General features: G+C 45.8%; 2 protein-coding genes across 4 annotated transcripts; both read left to right on the forward strand.

Annotated features, from left to right (window-relative positions):
• The first annotated feature begins 1,976 nt into the window (after window positions 1-1,976).
• LOC311327500 (phosphatidate phosphatase LPIN3) lies at window positions 1,977-19,093 on the forward strand. 2 transcript variants are annotated; one of them, XM_084460558.1, is made up of 20 exons: window positions 1,977-2,009; window positions 6,523-6,723; window positions 7,081-7,176; window positions 7,296-7,549; window positions 8,334-8,501; window positions 8,665-8,761; window positions 9,345-10,311; window positions 10,868-10,961; window positions 12,150-12,352; window positions 13,054-13,147; window positions 13,556-13,625; window positions 13,814-13,906; window positions 14,211-14,293; window positions 14,865-15,003; window positions 15,397-15,545; window positions 15,959-16,045; window positions 16,311-16,463; window positions 16,780-16,894; window positions 17,515-17,618; window positions 17,778-19,093. In XM_084460558.1, exons 2-20 carry the CDS (start codon window positions 6,532-6,534, stop codon window positions 17,920-17,922), a joined length of 3,303 nt encoding a protein of 1,100 aa, XP_084316684.1. In that variant the 5' UTR covers window positions 1,977-2,009; window positions 6,523-6,531; the 3' UTR covers window positions 17,923-19,093. The 2 variants fall into 2 exon arrangements, with proteins under 2 accessions (XP_084316684.1, XP_084316685.1); XM_084460559.1 differs by having other exon boundaries at window positions 8,668-8,761.
• A 998-nt stretch (window positions 19,094-20,091) lies between these two features.
• Window positions 20,092-23,245, forward strand: trim107 (tripartite motif containing 107). Of its 2 annotated transcripts, none has more exons than XM_084460576.1 (2): window positions 20,092-20,217; window positions 20,911-23,245. In XM_084460576.1, the coding sequence occupies exon 2, from the start codon at window positions 20,922-20,924 to the stop codon at window positions 22,410-22,412; it is 1,491 nt and encodes a 496-aa protein (XP_084316702.1). In that variant the 5' UTR covers window positions 20,092-20,217; window positions 20,911-20,921; the 3' UTR covers window positions 22,413-23,245. The 2 variants fall into 2 exon arrangements, with proteins under 2 accessions (XP_084316702.1, XP_084316701.1); XM_084460575.1 differs by having other exon boundaries at window positions 20,103-20,217; window positions 20,908-23,245.
• The last annotated feature ends 23 nt before the right edge of the window (window positions 23,246-23,268 follow it).

Raw genomic sequence — 23,268 nt, forward strand, 5'->3', positions numbered from 1 at the left:
CTCTCTCTGGCTCAGTCTGCACACTGCGGGGTTTAGCGCTGTGTGCTGCTGGCTTTGTCAGGTAATTAGTTTAGCCTAGCTGTTCTTACACCGTAAGAACCATCCTCAAATCTCTCTAGACCCACCCTTCCTTGCCCCTGACACTGCAGTTACAACCACACCCTCATAACCCCCCACACCCACCGCTAGATTTAAACGCACTTCTCCTCAACGCCTGTCAACGCAGTGAGACTGCGACGCTTCTGTAATGCTTGTTTCCGAGTAAGCACAAACACTCACGCTGCTCACACTGACGTAGGTTCTGGTGAGCAACGCAGATAACACTGGCTGTAAATATGAATGTATCTATGACGTCATGCTGCTTTTATAGAGCCGTGAAAGCGAGGCTAAAACAACACCGTTATAATGTTTATGTGAACAAATAATACATATTATCTCTAGAATACACATAGAATAGACTGCTTTTCTGGCTGGCACTCGTATTTTTTTTATCATGCAGTATAAAACAGAATGCACAGCCCACAGTGGGGCGCCATCCCAACCCCGGCCACGGGGGGGCGGTATACATGCGCATGCTGTTGGCCAGCTACTGTTGTTTGAAACGCTAATGGCTGAAATGGTTCTGTGTGGGGGAACCGTTCTATTAATACATCCATGGGGGGAACACAACATCCAAAGAGTATTTAGGTGTAGAATGATCATCTGTTTTTGTACATTGTGGGACTTGGCAAACCCGTGGCCAGTTTTGAAGCTTCATCTGTTTTTCTAGACACAGATTTAGGTCGTCATCTTTAGAATCAGAGTCAGAAATGGTTTATTGCCAGGTAGGTTTTCACATACTACAAGGAATTTTGCTTTTGGTCTGATGATGCATTACAATCAAGTGTGAGGACAAAAAAGCCAGGGCAAAATACAATAGCATAAGTGACAATACAAATAAATAAATACAGTATAGCCTACAATACAATATGTAATAGTGCACAAGGTAATACAATAGATATACAAACTACAATATCATAAATGACTAATTAACAATAGGATATATGGAGAAAAAAAAGTTATAAGAATGGATATGAGAGTATCTGAGAGACATCTGTCCCTAGTGTAGTCCACTCTGTCCACTAGTCCCTAGTCTGAAACTGAAAAACCGTCCCAGATCAGTAGGCCCAACCTATCTGGCTTTAAAAATAAACGTCTTCTCCCTCTGTGTCTCTGCGCGTTTTATATACTTTTCACGTGTTGCAAATGTTGTTGCTTTGTTTTATAACTGAACTCTGTTTTCTCATCGTTTATTATTATTATTATTTGTGTTCGTCTTTTCTGCTCTGTTAGAGAGATCCTGCAAATAAAGTTTGGAGAAATTTGCTTTTGTGTTTTATTACTGTGATTCTACTCGAGACAGAAGGAAGCCTGTTACAACACAGCGCCATCTAGTGTCTAGATCCAGTCCTGCCTTCTTCATTGGGCCAAACTGCTCCCATTCCCCCGTTGAGAAGAGGGGAGAATTTAGCCGTATTTTTACGCCAATGGCTTTTAAATGTCTCTATTTCTACGGACGGGACTTTATTAATCACTTTGATCAGTTCAGGGGTAGATGGTGGATCTGTACAAGGCAAGGCAAGTTTATTTATATAGCACATTTCAGCCACAGGGCAATTCAAGGTGCTTTACATGAGACATTAAAAGCATTAAAACAAAAAGCAAGACATTAAAGACATTTAAAACAAAAGGCAGGACAAATTAAAAGCATTAAAACAAAAAGCAAGTCATTAGTACAGAGACAATCTTTATCTCAACCATATGGGAACTCGGGTTAAAGGTCACTCCCATCCCGTGGGATAGGATGGACACGCGTTGTTTACAAAACAAACAGAAGAGGGGCGGGTCCTATACTTTCCTGACTTCTCATTGGTCCATCAGCTGATTTACTTTATCCAGGATGCCGCTTGCGCATGCGCACGAAGCAGGAAGCGTCATTGAAGATATTTTTTGGGAAATCCGTCAGCAAGGTGAGAACAAAACCGTCTAAAAGATGTTGTTTTTATCTTCTCTACTTAGTAAATAGTTTTTGTAGTTTTATATGTGTGTAGTTAACTGTCCGACGGGGTATGATAAAGTTTAGCGACTGTTTTCTGTCAATTTAATCACTTAGCATCGGATTAGCAGCCACGTAGCTAGAAATATATAATAAGGAGTTGATATTATTGAATTCCCTGACAACCGACCAGCTAACTAGCAACCTAGAACTAAGCTACCAACTTGATTAGTAAAGAGATGGTTTAGTGTGTGTATCTTTATGTATCTGAATAGCACCAAGCTTACAGCAAGAGAGTTTAGAGCTGACTAGGTTATGTTGTTTTAAACCGAGAGTCGTGTTTTTATAGACTGTAGATTAACTAACCAACTAGCCCAGTTAGTTAGCTAAGATATCGAGCTAATGTTAGCTGGTGCAAAAACCCACCTTAGTCGTCGTCAGAGCCTTTTACAGCCTCTCTAGACCAAAAAGTTCACCTTTTTTCAACAGGAACAAAAGCCTAGAGGTCATGAAGCTGTAGTGCTAGAAAGAGCTGATTATTCATTGTAAACAAGAAAGGACACCAGTGTTTTGACAAGTTACTGAATAAAAGTAATCAAGTAAAGCTACTGATTACTTTCCCTGAATTGTAATTAAATTACTCTCTGAAAAGTAATCACTTTACTTTTGGGCTACTTTCAAAAATCAGATCATTCCTTAAATCTGAATAATAGAAGTGCTGATCTAGGATCAGTTTTGCATCTTAGATCATAATAGACTCAAGAAAATCTGAGCCTATACCAGCACTCAACCAAATGAAAGGGAGCAGGTATGCATGTGTAGGTAACTTAAAAGTAATCACATTTTTATAAGGCCAGTTACTGTAATCGGATTACTGAGAATTCAAATGTAATCCCTCACATTACAAGTTATTGGGAAAAGTAATCTGATTACAGCAGTCCATTACTTTGTAATCAGTTACTCCCAACACTAGTGGACACGCACCCTTAGCCTACTTTTTCGAACTCGGAAGTGCGATCTGACTGCTGTGAATTGTCCCTACAGCCTCCATGGCCCCATCTAGGTTGAACAAGACGTTCCTAATTTTGTCTGTAATGGAATTTAACTGATCTAGTCAAAAAATGATTTACCAAGATTCGCTCAAAAGGTTAAGTCTGGTTTATTGTGAAAACATACGAGCCCTGGGTTTTGCTGCGCCTTATATTCAAGCAAAACACAGGTACGGTGCCTCCAGGATGTGATTGGCTACTCCATTGTACGTCATATGAAATGGCAGGCGTGGCCGAGAATACAGACATGTGACATGAGAAAAAGGCGGCAATTGGGGACAAAGGATGACAAAGGATGGTTATTCTGTTGTAGACAGATTCAAGGTGTGTGGACCTCCTGGAGGCTACCGTCTATGTGAAACGGTTGAGGGAGGTGGTGAATTACAAAAGGAGAGAGAGAACAAAAGGTTTAAGGTGTTTGGATGTAAATTCTATAACATGTCCCAGCCTCTATAACCCCATTTACGACCTCCTCCCGTCCTCACACGACCGTCTCCCGTCCCCACACTGTCCCCACACGACCTCCTCCCGTCCCCACACGACCGTCTCCCGTCCCCACACTGTCCCCACACGACCGTCTCCCGTCCCCACACTGTCCCCACACGACCTCCTCCCGTCCCCACACGACCGTCTCCCGTCCCCACACTGTCCCCACACGACCTCCTCCCGTCCTCACACGACCGTCTCCCGTCCCCACACTGTCCCCACACGACAGTCACACGCTTGCTCTCAGCACACTGGCCCACATTGTCTACTGTAGGCTTTGTGTTCAGCCTCCAGAAACTGCTGACCCTGCAGATTCTATGACAAAGTAATGTAGCATATCCGTCCCAAATACGAATCAACTGCATCTAGTCCAGAAAATTCTGACCGAGCAAAGAGAGAAACAATTCGGCCAACGTTACACCTCCATGGCGCTGTGGACCAGGACCATTCCAGTGGCCCTTTACCATACTAGCCTACTCCTGATCCACCAGTTGACCCAGCCTGATTCTAGAACAACTGTTTCCCCAACCTAGTTTAAAGCCAAACATTGTGAGAGCATTTCACACAGCTCGCCTTGCAATATCGCTTAAAAAACCCTTTCTAATCCTTTTTAGGGACTTTAAAAAAAAAAGTGTTACTCATCAGTGTAGCCAACATACCAGAAAGTAGCTGACCCTCAAGTAGGCCTAATTCCATTTCTTGTTAAGTCCTCAAAAGTATCACAATATCACAAGCTAGTTTCTAGTTATAGCCATCATCAAAACCACTTCACCATTTTTGAGTATGTGAGCTGTGGTGAAGCACAGAATCCATCTGGTAACCTGTGTGTGTACGTGTGTGTGTGTGCGTGTGTGTGTGCACGTGTGTGTGTGTGTGTGCGTGCGTGTGCGTGCGCGTGCCTTTCAGAAACTGCTGGTCTGGCTGTCATGTGCAGCACAAATGGAGAAGTGTCAAATTGATGAGTGTGTGAGGGGCGACTGTGTGGACGTGCGTTAATGTCTGTGTGTGTGTGTGTGTGTGTGTGTGTGTGTGTGTGTGTGTGTGTGTGTGTGTGTGTGTGTGTGTGTGTGTGTGTGTGTGTGTGTGTGTGTGTGTGTGTGTGTGTGTGTGTGTGTGTGTGTGTGTGTGTGTGTGTGTGTGTGTGTGTGTGTGTGAATGATCCAGAGAGCAGCAGTGAGAGTAGTAGATTCTCTGCTGTACAGCTACCCGGCAAAGCACACACAGGCCTGGATAGCATAGTAGGCCTAGCACTGAACAAATCAACTTCTACTTGTCTGGCTTAATAAGTGTGTCTATCACAACATGTAGCCTAGCCTAGTTTGAGGGCTGGATGTAAGCTTCACGGGCGAGAACAGAGGATTCTGGGGGATGAAGGAAATTTGGGTGGCTGATGGCGGCAGGGGGGTCGAGGGAACAAGGCCTTTTGGAGAAGGGACACTTGCACCCTTCTCTTTGGGTAAGAGCTAATTACATCGTACTGTATGGCTTGATTGGCTTGGTAGATTACCTTCCTGTCCTACGTAGCTTACGAGAGCTAGGCCTATTTAAGGACTAGTTAATTTAAGTTGATGAATTGTAAGTAGCCTATGATTCCTTTCTCAACACATATTAAGAGGCTATTTCGAAGAACATTCATGGCTAATCTATCAAGGCATGAATAAGGCCTAGTCATTTTGTACCAAAGTTGATCATAGCTGCAGAGAAAGGGTTAATTGTTGTTTCTGTATTCTTGCATATACCTAGCGCAACTTCCCATACCATACTAGGCATTGGGCAGCCGTTGGGTAAAGTTTAGCTTTGATCACTAGTTGAGATTAAAAATGGGTGGTCTAAAGTGGACATCCCCTTTAAACTATCTTAACCCCATAAGTAGGAAGTCCATATTAGGGCTGATGCAACATCTAGATGACTATTGAAATGAAGCCCATGTGATTTTGTAATGATGGACAGGAGATAAGCGTTAGACCCTGTACACTCACAGAGGAATGAATCCAGCCTAGTTTATGGCCTATTATTGATCAAGACTCATTCCAAAGGGCAATAAAGCGCGTTCAAAACACGAGGCTACATCAGAGGTTGACGAGACTCCAGGAGAAAACACATCTGGTAAGACTGGGTAGCTGTAAGAACGTATCGGATCCTTTAGGCGTGGTGCGAAGGTAGATCTAAGCTTCTGTGATGGTTTTCACGCAGGCTTTGCTTCTTGTCTGTCTGGTTACCCTGGGGTTTGTGTCATGAGAAGGACGCTAGGCTATCTGTGTTTTTCCCTTACCTCTGTGTCTGATGTGACAACATATTTTGCCGCTGCTTGGGTGTAGAGTCTGTTAGTGCTGATGGTACCAGGCTGGTTGAAATGCTTAGCGTTCTTCACACATCGTTTGTATGAAGAAGACAAGGCGAATAGATAACAATTCGGCTCTATACTTCAGTTGTGAGTTTGAATATTCAAAAGCGCCATCCAAGTCGGCTACACGGAAGGGAAAATGCTTGAATGAACGTAAAGAAAATGCATATTTGTAGTATTCAGACAATGTTTAAAGCCTATAGCGTAGGGATGTTAATTTTTTATGTTAATTCGACTATCGATTAATTGCCGAAAAGAATTTACTCGAGTGAGATTTGGTTACTCGATTAATTGCTTGTTAATGGAACAGAACTTTTTTTGGGGGGAACGAACGTTATCAACGGGAGTTGTGAGAAATGTAATCATGATTTAGGGTCTGACTGCACATGAGGGCGCCCCGCCATGTAGGGAAGGCTAATTGGGATGGCGGGAAATTTCAACGACACAGCGGAAGAAGACACAAAAATAAAGCGAGCAAAGCGCAGTCCAGCGCGGGGCGTTCTTATCAATTAACCGACTATCGTTTGTTAAGGTTAACAGTTATCGATGAATGAAATTCCTTAGTGTTTTCACTCCCTCCCTCCTCTGTTTCTCTCTCACTCCTCCAGTCCCAAACCATGAATTACGTGGGTCAGCTGGCGGAGACGGTGTTCGTCACGGTCAAGGAGCTGTACCGCGGCCTGAACCCCGCCACGCTCACCGGGGGCATCGACGTCATCGTGGTCCGCCAGCCCGACGGCTCGCTCCAGTGCTCCCCCTTCCACGTGCGCTTCGGCAAGCTGGGCGTGCTGCGCTCCAAGGAGAAAGTGGTACGGGAACTATGGATACAGGTTTCTTTATCTGGAGCCTTTATTTGACCAGCCGAAAGCCCATTGAGACGCTGGGTCTCTGTTTCAAGGGTGACCTGGCCAAGAAAGCAGCAGTCAGTTATAAAAACAGTAATGCAACATACAGTTCAATAAACACGATTAACACTTCAATACATCAATACAGCAGACCCAGTCTAACAAACACACAAAAAACATCAACAACATTCTGATACTATACAGGCATTCACTCTCTGTCACACACACACACACACACACACACACACACACACACACACACACACACACACACACACAAATGGCATCTCATGTAAACGAATAACCGTTTCTTTGTTGCAGGTGGACATTGAGATCAACGGAGAGCCGGTTCATTTGCAGATGAAGCTCGGGGACAACGGAGAGGCCTTCTTTGTGGAAGAGAACGAGGACCTGGAGGTGAGGACACGTCCGTCTCACCGTCCGCAGGTTTAAACATACGGCTTCAGGCTCGCTTTGTGTCCTCATGTGTTTTCCGGGTCTCTCTCCCTCACACTCCTCACCCCCCCCCCCCCCAGTCGGAAGTACCGGCCTACCTCTGCACCTCCCCCATCCCGATCGCCCCGGAGGGGGGCGAGGAGAGCGCGGGAGAAGGTCTAGCCGGCGCCCCCGGGGGAGGCGGCCGCCGTAAAAAACGCCGGCGCAAACGCACGCGCTCCGACACGCACCTGTGGGAAGATGGCGGCTCCTCGTCCGACGAGAGGGAGAGGGAGAGAGAGAGGGAGCAGGCGGAGCAGGAGAGCCCCACCAAAGAAGAGCACCTGCTAACGAGGTTAGAGGCCAGCCAATCAGAACACTGCTCTCCACTCTACGGGTGTCAACGTTTAGATGGTCATCTGTTGGCCCCCCAGCCAGATTTTAGCCTGCTACTGGGGGATAGGAGAGTACTGCTATTGGGATAGGAGAGTACTGCTATTGGGATAGGAGAGTACTGCTATTGGGATAGGAGAGTACTGCTATTGGGATAGGAGAGTGCAGTCTAATTTACATGGAGCAAAAATGTTTGCTAACACTGAGATTAAAGGCCCTACGAGGAGTTTCGGGAAGCGGAAGTGTTTTCCGCCCAAAAAGACCACATTTCCCATGAGCCTCCCCGCGCACTGTCCTGAACCTTAGCTACCTGAGCCGGGTGTTTTGAAGACGGAACGATCGCCACCGACGAGGTCATTACATAGGTCTTACTAGTAACGTTACTTTTGACAATATATAACGGTCATATTTAAATTATTCTTTGTCTTGTCGGCGCCGTAGGCTACTGCAGTAAATTGTTTCGTCATTCCAAGGAAGTTCTGGATGACCCGACCACAAAATAATAATCTAAAAATAAACTATATAGAAGAAACGACATTTGTCGAAAATGGACACATAAACAAGTGTGGGTAATGTAGATTCACCCTCATTCAAATTAGACTGTTTCGTAACCAAAAATAAACTCCTCGGGGTACCTTTAATATTTAGAGAACGCCTTATACAAGTTCCCTTTGCGGTTCTGCTGACGGATCGTCAACAGTTTGAAGATCAAAACGGTGCATGTTTGTTGTTGTGTGGTGTAACAGTAGGTCGGTGTACTACTCCCTGTCTGAGGAGCCCAGCGAGGACCTGGGTAAGACGCGGGAGAGAGACGTCCAGGACCTGGGTAGGACGCAGGAGAGAGACGTCCAGGACCTGGGTAAGACGCGGGAGAGAGACGTCCACCCTCACTCAGAGCGGCCTCTCTCAGACAGGTAAGAGCAGTTTGGAATCATTTGTCAAGTCGAGGTTTCCTTTCCATTTCCCTCTCCCGAACTAATTAATTATCTCAAGTTACATTGCAATTATGTCCTCATCAAAGTGTCTCCTCTCACGCCGTCTTCCTGTCCCTCCTCCCCCCCCTCCCTCGTCTCCCAGCAGCGAGAACAGCCGCCCGTCCTCCCCCAAGAGTGACTCTGAGCTGGTGGTGTCCCCTAGTCCCCAGATGCAGTGGCACTGGGGCGGCTTCCCGAAGGTACACACCCTCGCCAAGGTCACGCTCTAGAGCAGGGGTTCCTGACCTCACTCCCCCAGAGCCCCCCTAATTCCCCCCCCCCCCCCCCCCCCCGCCCCAAATCTCTGTGAGCGTCCAGTCTGTGTGTGTTCATATGTGTACAAATTCCATCAGGTGTAGGTTCGGGTACAATGAAGCACTTCGCTAGTATAGCATTAATATTGACACGATTCATAGTGTAACATTAATTTGTTGAATTTATATGGTATTGTAGAGCTGTAAATACAAGGCTTTTTTGGCCTTTCATCAGATATGATCATGTATTTAGTTAAAATCGCTGTGTGACATGTAACATGATTCTTTGACAAATATTTGTCTAGCTAATATTAACCCCTCAAATTGTCTGAGCCCTGGCGCCCCCCCTGCGATCGTTAGCGCCCCCCTAAGTGGGGGCCCGGACCCCAGGTTGAGAAATCCTGCTCTAGACCACACACTTGTGATCGTGAGATAGGTCGGGGCTCCTTCAAGCAGTTTCGTTTTTGAGTTATCTGTCCGTACGTAGAATTCTTCTGCCCACACTGTCTTTCCTCCCCCGACGTCTCAGCTGGAGAGAAGCACTTCCGAGGTCCAGCGTCTCTCCCCCATCCTCCCCGAGAGCTCTCACTTCCGCACCATCCTGAGACAGGACTCCTTCGACATGGACGTCGACGCCGCGGTCGGCTGCGGTCGAGCGGGCGGCGTCACCGTGGTCAGACCCATGCCGAGGACGTGCTCCTTAGATTCGGAGTCTCGGTGGGCAGACAGCAGCTCGTCGATCCCGGAGAGAGTACTTCCTGTACGTCACGTGTCCCACTCCACTCCGACCGGGCACTCGGAGTCGCCGGCGTTGGCGTCGTTCGCGACGGGAAGCTTCGACTCGGCCCGAACGAACGACTCGCTCGGACGAACGCCAGAGGCGGACGTCTTGAAGGCGGGGGAGGAACTCGCCAAGGATCCCCTATACAAGAGTTCCCAGACCAAGTCCGTTAGCGTGGCTGATGTCGATGGCGTTAATAGCGTCGCTAACCAAGAGAGCACAGCCGATGTTGAGCATGTAAATTGTCTAGCTGACACAGTTAGCCCTGTCAGCAAAAGCAACGAGACCCAAGCAGACAACTCACACACCCTTAGCAGAAAAAACAGTAAAGACGACACAGGCCAAGCAGACTGTAACGGCACAGCTAGCGCAGACACCGCTGCCAGATTAGCGAACGAGACGGGAAGATCTGACGCGACTCAATTAGCCGAAAGCGCATTCAACACAGCTAGCTTAGCTAACGCGACGGACTCAATTAGCGGTGCCTTGCCAGAGCCAAACCATCACGGGCCCACGGACTTGACCTCAGGGGAGGTGGACAGTGGGATTGAGCCCTCCACCGAGGGAGGAGAAGATGAGAAGGAACCCGCGGTGACTAACGATACTACAGAGGGCTCCCTGGCCAATCAGGGCGCAGAGAGCGTCGCGTTGACAGACGTCGTGACCAATGAGGCTGGAGGTGAAATGAAAGCTGAAACGCAGGATAAAAAAAAAGGTGATGATGTATACATTCTCGCTCGAATTTACTCTTGTTTATTTACCACTGTCCACAAAGTCACTCTTGTTTATTTACCACTGTCCACAAAGTCACTCTTGTTTATTTACCACTGTCCACAAAGTCACTCTTGTTTATTTACCACTGTCCACAAAGTCACTCTTGTTTATTTACCACTGTCCACAAAGTCATGGCTCATCTCCGTGGTTTAACGGATTTTTAGAGTTACAGTAAACTGCCCCTCTTACTTACAATCACGTAGCTTGGTACCTTGGTCTAATGTCAGAAGGTTTTGCGTAGCAATCCAGAGGATATGCATTATTGTGTGCTAAGGGTACTCGGTAAATGGTAAATGGACTGCACTTATATAGCGCTTTTCCACCTTAGCGGCACTCAAAGCGCTTTACAATGGCCTCTCATTCACCCATTCACACACATTCACACACCAATGGCGGTAGCTGCCATGCAAGGTGCTAACCTGCTCATTGGGAGCAATTTGGGGTTAGGTGTCTTGCTCAAGGACTCGGTCTGAATATTGCTTTTGGTTTGAATGCAGGAAAACGCAGTCAGCACCTGGGACCCTCGGACATCTACCTGGACGACCTGTCCAACCTGGACCCCGAGGTGGCAGCTCTCTATTTCCCCAAAAGGTAACGAGGATCAGACTCCGCTGCTTTTATTGAATAACTAGAAGGGAACTTGGCGAGCGCAGACCTCTGCCCATGATGCATGTGAAGTGAGATTAGGATACAGATATTTACATTGCAGAGGCGACAAATGTCAAAAAAAATACTGGTGGTTTTCACTTCCACTTTGATCCTGTCGTAGCTGTTGAACAGCTTTGGCCTCATTCAACACCTATTATAACAGTATATAATGGTATTATAACAGTATATAATGGTATTATAACAGTATATAATGGTATTATAACAGTATATAATGGCATTATAACAGTATATAATGGTATTATAACAGTATATAATGGCATTATAACAGTATATAATGGCATTATAACAGTATATAATGGCATTATAACAGTATATAATGGCATTATAACAGTATATAATGGTATTATAACAGTATATAATGGCATTATAACAGTATATAATGGCATTATAACAGTATATAATGGTATTATAACAGTATATAATGGTATTATAACAGTATATAATGGCATTATAACAGTATATAATGGTATTATAACAGTATATAATGGTATTATAACAGTATATAATGGCATAACAGTATATAATGGCATTATAACAGTATATAATGGTATTATTACAGTATATAATGGCATTATAACAGTATATAATGGTATTATAACAGTATATAATGGCATTATAACAGTATATAATGGTATTATAACAGTATATAATGGTATTATAGCAGTATATAATGGTATTATAACGTACTGGGTGTGCTTTTGTGTTCCTTCCCCTCCTTCCCTCGTGACAACATGGCCGTCAGTAACCTTGTCACAATGCAGTTCCCTCATAAAGACTCATCTGTATTAATTAAACGAAACGGTGACTAGCTGTTGAACGAACCTTTCATCCGAAGTCTCCAAACAAGAAAAACAAGGGAATGTGTGCTCCGGTCGTACCGTGCCCAGCTAAACGGCTTTGTGGTAGCCGTTTTCATTCGTCCGATTCAGTCACATGACACGTTGGCAACTGACAAATTGACAAGACGACGAATATAACACCGATAAAGACTTTAAACTGAGCAATTATCATTTTTATATTATTAAAATGAAAATTATAGTCAACTCTGTCGATCTGTTGTTCAAAAAAAAAAACGTGGCGCGCCTCAACGAAGTTTCGTCCCGCCCACAGCGAGGGGGAGGGCGGTTCTCCGCTGGGGGCGGAGCTGGGGGCGGAGCCAGGCTCCCAGTGGGAAAACCAGTCGCCCCAGTCGGTGTGCAGCGGGGCGATGGACAGCGGGACGGACTACCTGTCGGACTCCACCTCCGACACCATGGACGTCAGCATGTCCCTCTGCGGACGCGGCGTCTCGGACACCAGCCAGATCAACAAAGGTAGGTGTGTGTGTGTGTGTGTGTGTGTGTGTGTGTGTCTGTGTCTGTGTGTGTGTGCGTGTGCGTGTGTGTGTGTGTGTGTGTGTGTGTGTGTTTGTGTGTGTGTGTGCTATAATGCTCAGGTTGTGCACAAAATAGGGACAGGGATGCATCCGCGTAATTCTGGGCCGATATTGATGTTTACAATCACAATTTGGCTTTTTGTTGTTTTATTGTTACTTATTCCCCCTTTTGTGCCAGGTAAACAAAGAAATCCTCATGAAAAGAAAAACTGAACAGTTTTAAAGTCTTTCAGCCCTAAATTCAATCATACAAATTTATTAAACAACCTTTAATGTGACACAACAGATAAACATAGGCCACTGCCATCGGTGAATGTCATCCTATTTGCCGATTGGCCGATTTCAGTCAACGAGGTGAACATCGGCCAATAGAGACGGCCGATATATCGACCCATCCCTAGTTGAAAGAAAAGAATAAAAAACTGCACACGGTTCGAGGTGCCTTCTCTATTAGTCGCAAATTCAATCATCAATCAATCAATCAATCAAAGCTTTATTTATATAGCGCATTTCATACCCAGAGGCAACACAATGCGCTTTACAGAGAACAAGGGAGGTGGGCATACGACCCACTCTCTACATATTCCAGAGGGAAGCAAAAAACCTCATCAGATTGTCTCCCGTCGTCTGTTGATCCAGATAAGTTCCTGGAACACATCGTGACCTACCAGGATTTCGTAAGCAACCCTGGAATCATCGAAGATCCCAACCTGGTCATATGCATCAACTCCAAGTAAGTGTCTTGAGATGCAAATTGATCCATTTTCCCTCTTTATATAATTTAAATTGAGTCATCCACGTGTGATATATCATCAATATAAAGTAATAAACATTCGATCACAAACAGGTCATCAAAAATCTAAGGTATGACTCTGTCCGCGAGCTTATTGTTTGATTTAACTTTTTTTTGTTTGTTGTTGTTTTTACTGTTGTTGTTTTGTTGTTGTTTTGTTATGCAGTGTTGTCTGTTATACGCTCCAATGCAATGATGGCAGTGAATCCTTGGTTAACACTGTTGTGTCGTATTCTGTATAAAATTAAGTAAAAAAAACAAACAATAAAACTATACAAAATATTTTTTTAAAATAAGGTATGACTCCGTGAATAAAAATTCCCAGGCTCACTTTGATTGCCCCTTCAGGTATTACAACTGGGCAGTGGCTGCCCCTATCGTCCTGTCGATGCAAGCCTTCCAGAAGAATCTACCAAAGGTACAGTTTTCCTTTGATCCATACTAGCTCCACCTCATCCACCTCCTCTACATCTCAAACTCTAGAACAGCTGAACAGAAACATGCCTGAATGTGATTTAGAGAACGAATACTTAGTAGTTCTTGACTTCCTCTCTGAGGAGGTGATGAAAGACGTACCGTGACCTTTGACCTGTGTGTGTTGTGCAGAGCGCCATAGAACAGCTGGTGAAAGTCAAGATGCCAAAGAAGTCTGGCCGCTGGTGGTTCTCCTGGAGGAGGAAAGACATGGACGCCGGCCAGGTACTCTGACACGTCGGCGTGCAGTAGGACGGAGAAGAACGCCCCTACGGCGTTCTCAAGCCTGCGCTGTACTTGCTTTTTAACCACGTCTACTATGCGTCCCCTGCCTTCGCTGCAGGAGCGCAGAAATTAACGCGCCGCAAAATATGCGCTTGACTATCAGGGTTTTCCCTGCATAGAGGGTTTTTGGCGCCTCCCAAAGAGATGTTGGCCAGAGTCGAAGGAAAATCATCAAAACAAAAGCCAGTGTGTAAAGCGTTTAAGTGTTCTTATTTGATTGGCTGATTTTGCCATCTCTTTCCAGCAGGCGAACTCCAAGCAGGACCCAGAGGACGCCCAGACTGAGGCGTCCACCTCGGTGCCTGTCACGGGCCCGTCAACAATAAAGTGAGTCATGTTGGGAATCTTCTGGACTCGGGTGATGTGAGGTTTCAGGAATCAAAGCAAACAACAATGGCCTTCTAATGGTGCGATACACCCTGACCTAGAGCTTAGATACATAGACAGCTCTCCAGAGATACCACATCAACCGCACTGTACGCATGCTCGTACACACACACACACACACACACACACACACACACACACACACACACACACACACACACACACACAAATAATCATAAAGGGTTAGTTAACATGGTGGTTGAATGTGACACATACAAGTGATCTTTAGGTAATGTCAAAGTGAATGTGTCCCAGTCATTTTTAAGTACTATAAAACTCCCCTTCTACAAGTTCACCTTGTTTTGTGGGCGTATCGATGACAACAGTCAGTCAGATACTACTGACAGGCCGTTGCCCCAACTTACAGCACACACATTTGTTGTATGTAACCATAGTTACCTTGACACTGGATTTACCGGGAAGGATAGGCGCTTAACCTTAACCTTAGAGTACTGAACCTTAATGCTGATTAATCAGTGATGTGTCTGCGTGCGTGCGTTGCCTTCTCTAGAGCCTTTCTTGATGACATATCAAGCGACGAGGAGGCGGGCTTGGGTCGGCAAGGTAGCCTATCAGCAGACAGCTTGACCACCGCTCAGTGTATCAGCCAGATGTACCGAAAGTCCCTTCGCCTCACCTCAGAACAGATTGTGAGTCGCACACACACACACACACACACACACACACACACACACACATAGTAAGACACCTCAGAGCGCATTGTACGCCTCAACTCTTGACACTTTTTCACTTACACAATAGAGTGTTCAAAGTGTCTCCAGATGTTGTATAAATTCTTCTGTTAGTGACATATCTACTTTCATTGCATTTTTGCCCAGTTGGGGTCTGTTACCGGGCAGATCAGTTGGGCTCTGTTACCGGGCAGATCAGCGCTCCATATCCACCAACCAGCTCCTTCATATCCACACACATAGCCTCTGCATAATGGAGGATTTTCAAAGGTATTTTGGTGACTGTCCCCCAACCCCCCCCCCCCCCAACAACCCCCCCCACCAACCCCCTAACCGTCGGATATGGTCCAGGAGCGGTTGAACCTTCGCGAGGGGGCCAACAAGGTCGTGTTCAGCGTGACCACTCAGTACCAGGGCACGTGCCGCTGCGAGGCCGCCATCTACCTGTGGAACTGCGACGACCGCGTCATCATCTCCGACATCGACGGCACCATCACCAAGTAAGCGTTTGGCGCCCGTGTTTGTGACCGTGTACAGTGTGTGTCGTGATAATATTCGACTGCGTGTGTACTACTGTGTGTAGGCAGGTGTGTGTGTGTGTGTGTGTGTGTGTGTGTACACACTTTAGTGATCCCCAAGGGGAAATTGCACAAAACCGACAGACATGAATACTACCCCAAAAAATATATAAATAAAAAATATAAATACCACAGGAGTTGCTGCATTTGGCTACCACTCGCACGGCGCCATCTTGTTTGTGTGTGAAGGATGGGATATGTGTAGTGCGTGTGGTGTGATGCGTGTCTGCGTGTGCGGTCGGATGTGTGTGTGTGCGCGCACGTGTGTCTGGCGTATGAGAGGTTGATGACGTGTTGTTAAATATCTTGAGGACAATATTGTTTGCTCTTTTCAGATCGGACGCACTGGGACATATTCTACCTCAGCTGGGCAAAGACTGGACTCACCACGGCATCGCCAAACTCTACCACAAAATCCACCAGTGAGCAAACAGCACTGTTCCACATATCACTTTAACTCTTTATGGCACGTTGTTGATGTGTGGAGTATCTATCGTCTTCAATCAATCAATCAAAGCTTTATTTGTATAGCGCATTTCATACCCAGAGGCAACACAATGCGCTTTACAGAGAACAAGGGAGGTGGGCATACGACCCACTCTCTACATATTCCAGAGGGAAGCAAAAAAAACAGTATCACCCAGGGGCCAGATAAGTGAGCTTCCCTGACCCGTCTTCTCTCTCCAGAAATGGCTACAAGTTCCTGTACTGTTCGGCACGGGCCATCGGCATGGCGGACATCACCAAGGGCTACCTCCAGTGGGTGAACGACAAGGGCACCGTCCTCCCCAAAGGGCCCGTGCTTCTGGCCCCTAGCAGTCTGTTCTCCGCGCTACACAGGTGTGTCTCCATTCACCTGTATTGAAACATACAATTAGGGGGAAGCCACATGGTGAATGTGTACAGTGTTGGTTAAATTGGATTTCAGCCATTCATGTGTATAATATAATATTATACACATGAATGGCTGAAATCCAATAAAAAAAAAAAATTATTAGAAAGGATTAGAATGACTTCCATAGGAAGCCACTGTACGCTATGGGGACCCTAAAAAAAGTAGGATAATAAACCAGTTCTTCTCGACAAGAATATCTTAACTAGATAAGGTTTCGGGGCGAACGTCACCTTTAACCCTTTCGTGGGCCCCGCCGCACAGAGAGGTGATCGAGAAGAAGCCGGAGGTGTTCAAGATCGCCTGTCTCACCGACATCAGGGACCTGTTCAACCCCCACAGGCAGCCCTTCTACGCGGCGTTCGGCAACAGGACCAATGTAAGCTATGCTAGCACGCCCCGTTCACTACCAGTATATGTAAGCTATGCTAGCACGCCCCGTTCACTACTAGTATATGTAAGCTATGCTAGCACGCCCCGTTCCCTACCAGTATATGTACAGTAAGCTATGCTAGCACGCCCATTCACTACCAGTATATGTAAGCTATGCTAGCACGCCCGTTCACTACCAGTATATGTAAGCTATGCTAGCACGCCCGTTCACTACCAGTATATGTAAGCTATGCTAGCACGCCCGTTCACTACCAGTATATGTAAGCTATGCTAGCACGCCCGTTCACTACCAGTATATGTAAGCTATGCTAGCACGCCCGTTCACTACCAGTATATGTACAGTAAGCTATGCTAGCACGCCCGTTCACTACCAGTATATGTATGCTATGCTAGCACGCCCGCTCACTACCAGTATATGTACAGTAAGCTATGCTAGCACGCCCGTTCACTACCAGTATATGTATGCTATGCTAGCACCGGACCAATGTAAGCTAGTTTCTCATTGAAGGATTACCAGTAATGATACACAGGCCAAAGATTGAATGAAGCCAATAAGCCTGACAGTTTGAGTGCTGTTGACCCGAATGGTGCTTCTCTGTTTTGCAGGACGCCTACGCCTACAAGCAGGTGGGCGTCTTGGACTCCAGGATCTTCACAGTCAATCCCAAAGGAGAACTCATCCAGGAGAAGAGCAGAGGAAACAAGTCCTCGTAAGTAGCAGATGTGTGTGTGTGTGTGTGTGTGTGTGCGTGTGTGTGTGTGCATCACCAATACGTGTTTGTGCCGTGTACTTTGTTTCATTGTTGTTTGTGCAGTTGTCTGCGCTCATTTCCACGTTTTGTAACGTGTGTGTGTGTGTGTGTGTGTAGGTACGCTCACCTCAGCGAGCTGGTGGAACACTTCTTTCCCAGCATCCTCCGAGGCAGCGCGTTTGCCTTCGACTGTCCAGAGTTCAGCCACTTCTCCTACTGGAGAGATCCCCTCCCCCCCCTGGACCTGTCGTCTCTGCTCTAGCCTGACACACACACACACACACACACATACACACACACACACACACACACATATCCAATCACTGGGTCTGCTCGTTAGATGGATCACACAAAACAAAAGAGTGTGGCTTCATACACACACACACACACACACGTACACACACACACACACACACACACACACACACACACACGTACACACACACACACACACGTACACACACACACACACACACACACACGTACACAGGGTGTAATTTGAGTCCTTTTGCCTGTGACTCAACCCCACCCACAGTGACTGAAAACATACAAAGCCGATTTGACAGACAAAGTACAAAGAATGTGCAATTAAACCAACACTGTGCTATCGTCACACTTTGTGTGATATGAATTAAAATCACATATACAGTATAGTTATACTGATCATATCTGACTGTCTCAGCAGAACACTAAGCGTTTATTCTTCCACTCTACTCGCAAAACTGCCCAGACAGACGTAGCTGGGTACATTTTTTTGTGTCTGTGTTGTGGCCACTAGGTGGCGCCATGTTCCACCCTAGACGTTGTTTAGAATGATGCTATTTGCTCACTGTAGAAATGTTTAAAGGACCAAATAACGCATGTATAAGCAGAACGGTTGTATTATAGAGGTGCTAAAGCCCTCTCAATGCCAAATATATCATTTATGCCTATTTCTGTGAGACTGGAATTTGCCAGAAGCTTAATGTAAACCTATTAATCACAATCATGGAACATAATGAGACGATGATGGAACACACCAATGAAAACACATGTATGTGTCAATGTTTGATGAGGGGAGTTTCAAAAGATGGTTCACTGTTTCCGGCTGTCTTTATGAACAATGTTTGCCTTAGACCTGATGCATCGTGCTTGCTATAATGAGATCAATAAGGTTATAATAAGTCCACGTCTCCCTTAAAGGTAGGTTACTGCACCAAATGTTTCATCTAAACCTTGTGAATCAGGAGTTTGGATTCTGATACATTCCAGTGTTGAGTCTTGAGAGAATCGGTTTGATCATTTGCCTTTTGTACTGAAACTATACCTTATTTTGTATTTATTGAGGTTTTTAAAGCTTGTATAATGTTGTTGGTGAACTGGACTCTGTAGAGACAAATGACATTAGAATGAGCCCTCTAGTGGCTGATACTGTATGTTTCTTATCACGTGTAAATATAAAGAATAAATATAAACGCTACAATATCCACATCTTATGTTGTCGTTTTTATGGGTTTTTGAAGGCATAATTTATCCTACCATCACTCCTAAGTCTTTTTTTACTAACAAAGTGAAACAAATCTTTAGCATCTCTAGGCTATGAATCTATGGAAAAGCAGAGCAAACGACTTGTTTGTGTCCTGATTGGGTGCATTCGTTTCGGTTTGTGAAAAATAGGTCAGGTGGCACATTTGTTTCGAGTTGTGGTGTAGCCTACACCAAAGAAGATGATTTGAATGGTGAATTCAGGTTGTGTACACCAGAGAAGATGATTTGAATGGTGAATTCAGGTTGTGGTGACACCATAGATGATGATTTGAATGGTGAATTCAGGTTGTGGTATACACCAAAGAAGATGATTTGAATGGTGAATTCAGGTTGTGGTGACACCAGAGAAGATGATTTGAATGGTGAATTCAGGTTGTGGTATACACCAGAGAAGATGATTTGAATGGTGAATTCAGGTTGTGGTGTACACCAGAGAAGATGATTTGAATGGTGAATTCAGGTTGTGTACACCAGAGAAGATGATTTGAATGGTGAATTCAGGTTGTGGTGCACACCAGAGAAGATGATTTGAATGGTGAATTCAGGTTGTGGTGTACACCATGAGAAGATGATTTGAATGGTGAATTCAGGTTGTGGTATACACCATGAGAAGATGATTTGAATGGTGAATTCAGGTTGTGTTGTACACCAGAGTCCCCATAAATGCAGAGACCGGTCAAACCCCTAACGCTAACCTTAACCCAACCCTATACCTAAGCCTAGCCCTAACCATAACCCTAAACCTAACCTGTAAATGGCCTCTGCGTGTATGGGAACTAGCCTTTACCGTCCTTGGACACCGGCCGTAGCTGTACGACCCATCCTTAGATACGCTGTTTCCGTAGATATACGCTGTTTCCGTAGGCCAGTTAAAAAAACTGCGTGCAACCACAATTAACCGAGGAGTGCGCACCTGCAAAACCTGTGGATTGTGGTTGACTGAAATATCACCTATCCTACTCATTTGGACATTTATTTTTCTGTCGATTAAGATCTTGGATCAAGGAAAAAAACTTGCAACTGGGTCGGGGTAAGTTTGGAACAGTTTTAGGCTACGTGGTGGGAAGTTGTGAGTTATTGCGAAATAATTTCAAGGAAATAGAAACCTATCTATTACGCGCATTATGCCAACCTGTTGAACATTGATCCATGACTCACTACAGGTGAGACGGTATGTTGTCCTACAGTAATGAAAACAAGGGGCAGACATTTGAATATCATTGAGATTCGCCATTTGGAATAAATGTGGAGCTATCCCAAACTCTCAGAAGAGTTGGATATACAACTGAATGTCCCTATCTATATGCTCCAGGTTGCTCGCCTTGTTGAGAGGGGTCAGGGAAGAATTTTTACAGCTCACTTATCTGGCCCCTGGGTGATACTGTTTTTTTGCTTCCCTCTGGAATATGTAGAGAGTGGGTCGTATGCCCACCTCCCTTGTTCTCTGTAAAGCACATTGTGTTGCCTCTGGGTATGAAATGCGCTATACAAATAAAGCTTTGATTGATATGATATGATATTTTCTTTAGGTGATGATAACTGAGTTTTTAAAATATGTAGCCACACACACATTTGTGGTTTTATCCCTATATGACACAGTGTGTTACTTGAAACTTGCACAGGTGTGTTAACTTGCACAGGTGCACAGAAGAAACACAAATCTAACCGTCTTTCTATGGATTTTATTGTTTTTTTCAAACTGTCTATTGATTCTTTCTAGCAGAATCTGCCACCATGTCACATTGTGAGCCCGAGGGACCCCTGGCCTTGGAACTGAGCTGTCCTATATGCCTGCAACTCTTCTCCGTGCCAGTATCCTTACCTTGTGGTCACATCTACTGCAAGGCCTGCCTGCAAATGGCCATGGATGCTGACCTAGACCACCACCACTGCCCCGAGTGCCAGGCTGAGTTCCAGGGAACCGAAGCGCTGGTGAGGAACTTCAAGATGTGCAGCATCATCGAAAGCTACAAAGCCACGGCAGGAAAATTCACACCTGTGACAGGACTGAGTGATGTCAGCTCTCTGACCGACCAGTCACCTCGGGAGCGCCAGGGGAGGGCGGCGTCTGACCAGAGCCATCGTGGGGGGGCCTCCGACGAGGCCGGTTCTTTATCCACCTCGTCTCAAAGGAACGAACTTGGCGTCGAAGCCGAGACAGAAATACACGAACCTAAATCCAAACTAGCATCCCAAGTGAAAGAGCTGACGCTCAAACTGCAGATGGCAGAGGACCGTGTGAAAAGCGAGGAGGAGCGTGAGGTGGAGGCGAAGGCTGCGAATGGCCGCCTGAGAGAGGGATCAGCCAGGCTGCTGGAGCAGATTGTGGAGTTAACCGTGAGCTACAGCTTGGGCGTGACTAAGTTGATCGAGGCAGAACTCGGTCCCGGAGAGGAGAGCGCGCGGCGCCGCGTGCGTCGAGCCGTGGACACGGCCGAGCAGCTGAGGAAAACTCGGCTCCAGGCTGAATCTTTATTGGCTGAGAACGACGCGACCGCGTTTAACAGCGGGCTTCGGAGGGTACAGCCACGCCTTGTGGAGCTGATGACCCAGCCTTTTGCAGACACGGACGGGGATCTCGAGTCCCAAATCAACCCCGGACGCGTTTGCTCTGGGCTAGAGCGGAAAAACGCAGAGTTGAGGGCGGGGCTTGGGGCGGTTCAGCGCTCTATGCGAAACATCCTCAACCCATCAGAAGTGACCTTTGACCTTGAGACGGCTCACCCCAACCTTGTCCTATCAGAAGACCTGAAGACGGTGACCTACAGCGCAGTCAAGCAGCCCTACCCAGCCCTGCCCCAAAGATTCAGCAGCTTCCTCCAGGTCCTAAGCTCCCAGAGTTTCTACGGAGGTGAGTACAGTTGGGAGGTGGAACTGGAAGCCTCCCCCTGGATCGTGGGTGTGTGCTACAGCGCGAGGCTAGCGCGGAGCGGGCTAGCTAGCGCCCTGGAGAGCAGCCGCACTTCCTGGTGCCTGATGTGGTTCGATAACTTGCTCAGGGCCTTCGAGCGAGGGCACGACGTCCCATTACAGAAGACCACTGTCGCGCGCAGGTTGGAGATCAGGCTCAGCTTCAAGACCCAGAGACTGAGCTTCTACAACGTCAGCGCGTGCAGTGGGAAAAAGCACGTGTACACCTTTAAGACCGACCTCACCGAGCCGGTGCAGCTGGCATACAGGATGATGTCTGGGCAACCTAAGGCGCGTGTCACACTGTACTCATAGATGGATTATGAAATGATGGGCCCCTGGGCCCAGACACGTAAAGGGGCCCCCCCACACACCCCCGTTTCATTTATAGAATTTTTGAATTTGCCCAATGAGACAGCACCCAATTTGCTGATGATTTGAGAAAACTCACAATAAAAGCAACTTTATTCAGCTCGGTTTTGACTTGAGGGACCTCAACTCTGTGGGGGGGACCTGCTTTTTGGATTTCTCCCCAAAAGAGTTGAAGGGCCCATATTGCATGGAGTACTCAGCCCCTCTAAAGTACTATAAACACTCACTTAAAAGCTACAGGCATCGTGATTGTTTCTTTCTTGTGACATACACTCTTTTGCAACTCGACAAAAAATGTTTATTCTTATAGAAGATGAAGGAAAAAGGAAACGGCACTTTAAGCAACCGTTTGCACGGACAACATTGAAACAAATGTGCACATCAGTGGTGGGAGTGAAACTCTGGAACTCTCTTCATAATGAAATAAAGACATGTACAAATATATTTCAATTAAAAAGGTCTTTAAAGACAGAACAAGGAAAGAATATGAGCGAACATTAAAAAAAGGGGAAAAAAAGAAGAGAAAAAAGTCTGTACTTGTTAGCATTACTGGTATCCTGATGTATTAACAATTAATATTGTTTACATGGTTTGTTTTTGCTTGAAAGTTCGTTTTGAAGTAGCTATGGATATTTGATTTGTATGATTGAGTTTTATTATTTGCTTGCAAGAGTTGCAATGTACTGATATTAGTAAGGTTTTATAGTGTGAAGGGGGCAGGAAATATAAGATTTTCTTCATCCTGTTCCCTTTTGGCATGGTGGTGTGTAACTGAATGTTGAACAGTCAAATTTGTTTT

The sequence above is a fragment of the Borostomias antarcticus genome (assembly GCF_949987555.1).
Source record: "Borostomias antarcticus genome assembly, chromosome: 33".
NCBI classification, from domain to species: domain Eukaryota; kingdom Metazoa; phylum Chordata; class Actinopteri; order Stomiiformes; family Stomiidae; genus Borostomias; species Borostomias antarcticus.

Coding starts and splice junctions, on each gene's coding strand:
- LOC311327500 (XM_084460558.1), top strand. CDS start 6,532: ATGAATTACGTGGGTCAGCTGGCGGAGACGGTGTTCGTCACGGTCAAG. Junction 6,724..7,080: donor TGCGCTCCAAGGAGAAAGTG/GTACGGGAACTA, acceptor TCTTTGTTGCAG/GTGGACATTGAGATCAACGG. Junction 10,312..10,867: donor AACGCAGGATAAAAAAAAAG/GTGATGATGTAT, acceptor GTTTGAATGCAG/GAAAACGCAGTCAGCACCTG.
- trim107 (XM_084460576.1), top strand. CDS start 20,922: ATGTCACATTGTGAGCCCGAGGGACCCCTGGCCTTGGAACTGAGCTGT.